This window comes from Planococcus citri, chromosome 2, assembly GCF_950023065.1.
Source record: "Planococcus citri chromosome 2, ihPlaCitr1.1, whole genome shotgun sequence".
NCBI classification, from domain to species: Eukaryota; Metazoa; Arthropoda; class Insecta; order Hemiptera; family Pseudococcidae; genus Planococcus; species Planococcus citri.
The window spans coordinates 26,673,022-26,682,348 of NC_088678.1; the positions used below are offsets into that span (position 1 = coordinate 26,673,022).

Here is a 9,327-nt window from a genome sequence, read left to right on the forward strand (position 1 = left end):
AAATTATTTCTTCTAAGGCTAAAGAAATATGTAATTAATTGAAAAAACAAAAACGAAAAAACGAATCAATGAAGTAAAAATTGTAAAATAAAATATCTCTCGTATCCATTTTTAGCAGGGTGAGCTTTGTGAAAATAGCCATAACCAGTTCACATTCCGGGTAGTGGGGGTAGGTGGTAGCGTTCTTAGCGTAACCGCCGTCCGCCAAGCCGCGCCGCCAGCCGCCTTCAGTGCTTCAGTTCATTTGTCTCGTGTGTTTTGTCAGTTATGTATACTTTTGCGTCTGCGTTCGTATTTTAATTGAATTATTTGCGTGATTTTGCAATATTTTTTCGGTTTTTTCGGTTATAAAGTGTCATTTTATCGTTCGTCAGTACTTTCATTCGTGAGGATACTTAATTTTCACGTAAGTTTACTACTTCACATATTCAGCCGGCGTACCTCTTTGTCTGGTGTACCGGCAGCCATTTCAACTGTGCATTTTGTTTTCGAATGCTACTTTAATTCACCCTGAGTCAAGTTAGGTTTCTGAGTACATTCGTATAATTCGCAAAATTGCTTGTAATAGTATGGATAGTTAATTCGTCTCATTATATTAAGTATGTGTTAGATGTGGTGACGCCGCCAAAAATTCGCCCATGGTTCCTATTTCCCAATGTCGAAACACAATAGAAACACCATATGAAACGCGTAGATATTCAATTTTCATGTTTTCGATGATCCGGCGATGGCTTTTTTCTTACGGTAGAGTTAAATCAGATTCTGCGATGAATTTGTCGTTGTAGTTATTGTTCGATCGTGTTAGTTGGCGGGAAAGGGGTAAGGAAAATTCGGCGTCATTGTGGTAGAATTCGTAGTTTTTGATTTTGACTGTTGTAACGTCTTAACGTAGTGTAGTTTTTAATAATTTCAAACCACGGTGTTGCAAATTTTTTCGAGAATGTGACTTAAATAAGTGATCGATAAAAGTGTGTATCCATTTTTGAGCAGTAGGTACTTCGAGTCAGTGTAACAACATAGACAATGCACGTTGGCGTTGGATGTAATGTGAGTACTATGTTCCTAATATTATACCTACTACTTATGTTGATTTGGATTGTTGAATGGTAGGATTTTTCTTACGGCAGAATAATTCTGTGATGAATTTGTCGTTGTAGTTATTGTTCGATCGTGTTAGTTGGCGGGAAGGGGAAGGGAAAGGGGTAAGGAAAATTCGACGTCATTGTGGTAAAATTCGAAGGTTTGTTGTAACGACGTAAAGTAGTGTAGTTTTTAATAATTTCAAACCACGGTGTTGCAAATTTTTTCGAGAATGTGACTTGATGACTTGAACAAGTGTTCGATGAAAGTGTGTACATCCATTTTTGAGCAGTAGGTACTTCGAGTCGTCAGTGTAACAACACAAACAATGCACGTTGGCGTTGGATGTGATATGAGTACTATGTTCCTAATATTATACCTACTATGTTGATGTGGATTGTTGAATGGTAGGGTAGGATTTTCCTTACGGTAGAATTAGATCAGATTCTGTGATGAATATTATTGTTGTTATGTCGTTCGATGGTGTTATTTGGCGCGAAATGGGGAGGGGGAGGGAACTTCAGCGTCAGTGTGTAAAAATTCGGAGTTTTTGTTGAAACCCTAGTTGTAACATAGTGTTTACAATTTCAAATCGCGGTGTTCTGTTGCATCATTTTGTTGAATGTGACTGACTTTATGACTTATGGAATTGAAAAAGTGATCGATGAAAGTAGCTACTATGTAAGGTTCAATTTTGAAGAGTACTTCAAGTGTTACATAACAAACAATGCACGTTGGCGTTGTTTGTAAGTACTTGTATTGTTGTGATATTGATTGAATGTTGATGTTGAATGGCGTTGTTTTTCATCGTTTTTTCTTACGGTAGAGTTAGATCAGATTCTTTGATGAATTTTTGTTATTATTGGTTCGATCGTGTTATTTGGCGGGAAATGAGGAAGGGGAAGTTCGGCGTCAGTGGGGAAACATTCGAAGTTTGTGTTGTAAATATAGTCGGGGAGCCCGCTTAAGGATCTACTGCACCCCCTCCCCCGATCGATCCTCCGGGACAACTTTTCTCTTAAAGGGGGAGTCCTAAGGGACATTTATAGCCCTTGTATTCAAAAAAAAAGTGGCCCTACTTACAAAATGGCGGCCATTTTGATTGACAGGTCAGCCGAAATTGCAGATTGTGCGTTCCAACATAGGATTTGCACAAAATTTTTCAAACTGTTCAAAGGTAGATCGAAAGATCAAGCAAAAATTTGTCACCTGTCAAAATTTTAAGTGTTAAAGTGCGTTTTTCGATTTTTGGTGAATTCTTGAAAATTAAATTTAGTTCAAAAATGAGGGAAAAAATCAAAATTTTACCAAATTGACTAAGAAAGCTGAAATTTGGGGTACACCCCATTATCGACATGCCAAATCGATTGGAAACTGTTTCAAACCGTTTTGAGCTGTTCTGGAGCCTCCGGCAGATTTTTGAAACTCGAAGTTCTTACCAAATTTCACCAAAATGGAGTTGGAAAGCTGAACTTTATTCTGCAAACTAATTTTAATACGCTACGAAGTTGTCTGCTGGTGAATTTGAAGTCGTTTTGGAGCCTCCAGCAACTTTTTGGGAGGTCGTTTGGTGTTTTTTGAAAAATTGAAATTTCCAAGAAGTAGCTGGAAGCTTCAAAACCATTTGAAGCCACCATGTAATCGACTTCATATCGTATTGAAATTGATCTTCGAAGTAAATTTCAGCTTGTCAACTCCATTTGGTAAAATGTTTCGGGAATTTCAAGTTTCATAAATCTACTGGAGGCTCCAGTAATTTTCAAAAAGTCGCTGGAGGCTCCAAAATGATTTGAACCCACCTGAAGTCGTCTTCAGAGGGTGTTTAAATTGCAGTGTAGAATAAATTTCAGCTTTCCATCTCCGTTGGATGAAATTTTTAGGAAATTTAAAGTTTCAAAAATCTACTGGAACCTCCAGGAATTTTCAAAATATCGCTGGATGCTTCAAAACGACTTGAAATCCCCCTGCAGTTGACTTCGTAGCGTATTGAAATCAGTTTGGAGAATGAATTTTGGCTTGCCAACTCCAGTTTTTATAAATTTCAAATCACTGTGTTGCAAAATTTTGTTGAATGTGACTGACTTGTGACTTATAGAATTGGAAAAGCTAGTGATCGATGAAATATATAAGTTATTCACTTTTGAAGAGAACTTCTGGTTCAACATTACAAACAATGCATATGTTAGCGTTGTATGTATAGAGACATGAAATGTTGTGAAGTTGAGACAGAAACTACAAGATTTTAATTTACTTGTATTTTACATTAGATAATGTTTGCGAATTATTCTCGTTGCAAAACTGAAAAGAATTGAAATGCCAGAATTCGTCATTTGCAGATTTTCCATGGAGGTTTCTGGTCTTTTAAAACCTGGTAAATAATTTCTCGTCGAGCCATTTTAGTCAATTTTGAATTTTGATTTTTGTCTTCTGCATTGCGTTGCTCGTTGCGTTATTCTAATTCTTGCATTGAGGAGATAGAGTGGCATATTGCACTAGTACAATGTCAACAGACATGGATTAAGTTTTGAGAATTGATAAATTAACTTCGTTGCGATCAATGTAAATAATCTTGGGAACGAAATTTTTTGAAAACGAAGTAATTTATTTTAGTGAAGATATTTCGGTGAATTTTTCTGCGAATGATGTGATTTTTAATATTGTAAATGAACCTGATTTTGATTTTAAATTGATTTACACTTTTCATTATTCCCCTCCCCACATTACATAGTTCAATTGGGAGATTCAATCAAAAGTTTTTGAAATCATGTTAAAAGTATTTTTCGAAGTGTTTGAAATCAGCTTCTCAAGTACATAGATCAGAAAGTGAGTTATGGTATTTTGAAGTTTTGAAATGTCCAATTTTCGTAAGGAAAAAAGAAAAGATTCAATGTTGACTTTTTATCAAGTATGTCAACTTTAGCGACTATTTTTAAATGTGGATAGGGATACTTCTGCAGTCCCCATGTGCACCCCTTCGGAAAATGAGGTTGCGATTGAACTCGTGTTACACTATACAGGTGAGGAATTCTCCCCCACACTCGAATATCGCCATGAACTCGCCACCATATCAACCATAGTAGCCAATTTTGTTATGTTGACTACCTCTCCATGTACCTACCTACCTACTACCTACTCGAAAAATGTGGTAGTGATTGAACTCTGTATGTAACACTATAGGGGTGAATCATCCCCCATACCGGAAAATCGCTAGTAAATCGCCTTCATGTCAACTTGGTAGCAAATTTTTTGGTTCGCTACCTCTCCATGTACCTCTTTGAGAAGCGATGCGATTGAAGATACTACCGGGGTGAATAATTATACCCTACACTCGTCGAATATCGCCAATAACTAGCCACGATGTTAACCATAGTGCCAATTTTTTATGTTGACCACCTCTCCACGTACCTACTCGAGAAATGGGGTTGCGATCGGAATCTGTGTGTAATACTACAGGGGTAAATCATCGCTCGTAAATCGCCACCATGTCAACTCTAGAGGCCAATTTTTTTGTTTATTGCTACCTCTTCATGTACCTACTCGAGAAATGTGGTTGCGATTGAAATCTGCGTGTCACACTACAGGGGTGAATCATCCCCGACCCGAAGAGCGTTAATGACACGTCAGCTTGATAACTTTAGCAGCCAATTTTTTGAAATGAAGAATTAATAGTCAGATACCTCTCGACACATGTACTTACTCCATAGTCCCTCGTCGCTGTTAAAATTCTCTCTTCTACCACTATGTCACTGACAGCTAAAGTTGACATGGTGGCAAGTTATTCAGTATCTATTTCCGTTGAATTTATCTTCTTGGTTTTTTTTTTGAAAATTGAATATTTCAACATTTCAGAATACCATAACTCACTTCCTTGTTTTCTTGAGAAGTCGATTTTTTGACTTGAAAATTTGTTAATTGGAATGCTCTACGAGTCTGCAATTTTTTTTTTTTTAAATTTGGGTTGTAACCGTACAAAATGATTCTTGATTACCTACCATTAAAGTGATAATTACTCAAATTTGTTATTTATATGTACTACTTACCTATACGTACATAGGTATCGATAAATGGATTCATTCCATTCAAGTTCAATCAAACCGGAAATATTTGTAAATTTCAGAAAAATGTCGATTTTGCAAGTGTACGAAGAAATACTCACCGAATATAATGAAATGATGCAACGTATTCGGCGAAACGAAGAAATATCTGTCAATTTGGCATGTTAGTAGATGGCATTATAGCATTATTTTGTATGTTCGAATGAAAAAAAAAATGGAATTTATATTACATCTAAGCGTTTTTACTATTTTAATTTAGATGAGATACAAAAAGAGTTGCTTCGAATGAGCGAAATTTCTGGCCAAGATAATAGTTTAAAGGACGTGTACAAGAGTATCCAAAGTAAAGAAGAAATCATGAAGAAGTTTTCTAACGAAAATTTCGATTCACCGAACATCCCTGTATCATCTCACTCGTTGAAAGAAACCATCCAGTCTGCTTCGAATTTACTCGAAAAAGTATCAGCCGAGTTCCAAGAACTTACTTCGATTGATAACGAAACTAAGGATCGAGACACCGAGAATAATGAGTAGTTGAAATCCGTATAACTAGCGTGTAATTTCTTAGAGTTGAAATTAACTAGGTAATCAACTGTAAATTCTATTCGCATTATTATTGAATTATTATCATTTATTCAAGCCTACGAGGTATTTTTCATCATTTTTTGAGCTAACTATGTAGCTAATTAATTATATCAATTCAGTACATTGTATAAACATCAATTCAAAATTTTTTCGTTTCATTAATTCAGATTGTTTCACGGTTTGATATCATTCAGCGATATTGTCATAAAATCATACTTACCCTATCTCACGTACCTATAATCTTGAATGATATTAGAAAGTGTGAGTAGGTACCTACTTGATGAAAATAACATGATGTTGAAGTGAAGCTTAATTCCTGTGCACTACTATTCTTCGGTTTGTTTTGGTGATAACGAGTATGCTTATGAGATGAGGTTTTCTTTAGTTGGTAACTATAATGTGAAGTGGGTTCCTTCTTGGAAATTTTGAAAGATTATAATTTGTAAATTCTCTTCATTGAAGGTAATTTCTGCCTGATCGCTTTTTTAAAAAGAATTTGTTTTCAATTTTGGAATTATTTTGTGCTAACAATCTAGGTCTCAAGTCTCAGCAGCTTTGTTGTCAGTTTATCACGCTGCATCGTTATAGTCGTTACGACTAGTCTGTCATTCGAACCCAGTATTATTCGTGAATTTTGTTCGTGTTTTTTCGAGTCGTGTTTGGTGATGACTTCGGAATCATTTGTCGAAGTCTTCCTGAATGTAACGCAAGTATTTTTCGATTTGATCGCATGTTCTCGTTACGGGTTTTTCGGTTTTCCGTATTGTGTCGAAAATTTATGTAGTGAATAATAATTATTTGAACCTTTGTCGCGATAATAGTACGTACAGTTTTTCAAATAAAAATCGTCTCTTTGGAGCTTTTTCGGTGTCGCGTTAGTGAGTCGCGAGTGTTCCTGTTCCTGAAATCCTGCGCAGCTATGCATCAGTCGGCGATCCAGCTTACAGTATTGGTGAGTTACCTATTAATTTCATTTTTTACTATACTTCATACCGAATATTTGAATTTATTGTAACGCTAGCACCAATTATATGAGCAGGGTTATCATAGGTATACCTATTCACCAGTTTAAGAATTCACCTAAAGCGATAGTGCATGTTCATTGTGGTACATATGGGTCATTCCACATCAATTGGACCAAGAAGTGGTAGGGAGGCTCGTCGATTTTTTTGAAATTTTTCCTATGGAAAGACCTTCCCGAAGGGATGACCAATGGCGCAAATCGCAGCCTTCTAGCCCATTTTTAAATGCAGGCAGGGGGTATCAAAGTTTTCAGTGAACTTTGAAATATCATCCATTTCAGCAGTGGATTACTCGATAACCACGAAACCTACCTAAATGGAATATTTTCCCATAGTTAGGGGTTTTGAAAGGCTTTTTGGTTAGATTATGGACAACTTTTCAAGCTGAACATGAACAACATGAAGTTGCGAAAAAATGATAGGTGAAGTTGACCCATTTGACCCCTATTTTTACGTATCTGTTGAAAAAGTTGAAAAACCCCTTTCACTCGATGAAATGAACTCCTCACAAAAAAATCAAAATTCGAAAAGATTCAAAAAATGAACAAATTTTTATTTTTTTGTTGTGAGTGTAATTTTTATCTACTTTATCATGAAATACGTCAGAAAGAGGTCAAAATAAGACAATACTGAATAAATTTAAACTTTTTTTGATGTTTGAAATTGAAAATTGAATTTTTTTCAAATTTTGATTTTTTTGTGAGGAGTTTATTTTATCGACTGAGAGGATTTTTTTCAACTTTTTCAACAGATACGTAAAAATAGGGGTCACTGGGTCAACTTCACCTATCAAAACTTTTTTTCATGTTTTAAATCAAAAAATCGCAATTTTTCGCAAACTTTGAATTTTTTTAAATCGACTTTACAACATAATGCCATCTCAACTGTCCATAATATATTTTTTTCAGCATCTTTGAGAGTCGGAAAGATATGAAAACTTACGTTTTGAAACTTTTCGAGCTAATTTTTCGTACGAAAAAAAGTGGAAACACTGATTTTTATGATATCACCAAAAAGCCTTTCAAAACCCCTAACTATTGGAAAAAGTTCCGTTTTGGTAGGTATCACGGTTATCGAGTAATCCTCTGGTGAAATGGATGATATTCCAAATTCACTGAAAACTGACACCCCCTGGCTGCCTTTAAAAATGGGCTAGAGGGAAGGTCTTTCCATAGGAAAAATTTCTAAAAAATCGCCAAATTCCTCTACCACTTCTTGGTCCAATTGATGAATTAGTTTTTATGTAGCCCTACCTATATGCAGATTTGTCTTCCAAACATAGTTGGTAATATGTAATTATGAATATTGAGGTGATATACGTACATACGGTTTCATTCATTCCAGTATTATTCGCATGCAGAACAGTACATTCTTTCCGAATATTTTGTTATCTCAAATAGTGCTTCACAACCTGTTGAGGAACAGCTTTTGAATTGAAAAGCTTTTTATTATCGTCTGACGTTTTGTCTTTTTCGGGTGATTAAAAAAGACCACGCAACCATTGATTCGATTTCTCGACTTGAATGATTTAGTGGGTACTTATACATAGAAAAGTTTATGAATCGCACTTATCCTTCCTATACGTGAGGAAAAAACGTAATCTGTGCGAAACTGATGAGTAACGCGTACTCTGAACGTCTTCAGAGTGGTCTCATTTTTTTTTTCATTGATAAAGTATAATTTTTCCATCGTCGTTATAATACTCGATAAAACGTGTTTTTCCCTAAAAAAAAATTGAGGTACTTTGAGGTAAAGTGGTTGCAGTCTTGCCAATATACCTACATATTCCATGATTTCTGCTTTTTCCATTATACATATAGCAGTTTTCGTGTAGATGCCCCTACTACGTCCTTACTGTAGGTGAACGACGAAATTGTCGTCTTCTTGGAACTTTTTTCTCGCGTTGTCTTACTTCTGGTAAACATTACATATTTAGGGAGTCGCAAAAAGAAAAATTAGTATTGCTACGTGGGTCTGGGTACAATTGGTTTAATCGCAAAAAAATTGGAGAATTTCGTCATTTTGAGTTGGAACTCTGAGAAAAATTTAGCTGCGGTGATGCATCTGGGGAGAGGGTAAGTGGAGATATAAGATTTAAAGAGAAAGAATTTTCAAAACAATCGTGGGATTTTCGCTGTTGCTCCCATCCCACTGTTTTGGGAAAAATCGTACAGTCCAAAAAAAATATTAATTGTGATTTTTCGTCGACCTAGCCCATTGTTATACCAAAATCGAAGACTATACTTTTAGGGTTCTACTAAGCGGTGAGAAATTTACAAGTAGCTTATTTTTGGGTTGATGAATTCGTGTTGCGAAATTTTTTTCCCTCAGATGTTATGCATCAATGGAGCCAAATCAGCGAGAGATGTATTTCTGAAATGAAGGAGATACGCAGAACGTAGTGGTACCTAATTTTTCGGCCACCGATGACAATTTCAAAAAAACCAAACAAGTTTGGTGAGTTTTTGACTATTTTTCTCGATTTTTGAAATTGACAATGATCAAAAAATTACGTCACCGCTGCGTTCCAAAATATTTTCACTGTTTCAGAAATGACATCTTTCGATGTTTTAGCTTGATAATAA

General features: G+C 35.6%; 1 protein-coding gene across 1 annotated transcript; it reads left to right on the plus strand.

Annotated features, from left to right (window-relative positions):
* The first annotated feature begins 190 nt into the window (after positions 1–190).
* LOC135835247 (uncharacterized) lies at positions 191–5,865 on the plus strand. Its single transcript, XM_065349418.1, has 3 exons — positions 191–406; positions 5,198–5,298; positions 5,395–5,865. Exons 2-3 carry the CDS (start codon positions 5,202–5,204, stop codon positions 5,667–5,669), a joined length of 372 nt encoding a protein of 123 aa, XP_065205490.1. The 5' UTR covers positions 191–406; positions 5,198–5,201; the 3' UTR covers positions 5,670–5,865.
* The last annotated feature ends 3,462 nt before the right edge of the window (positions 5,866–9,327 follow it).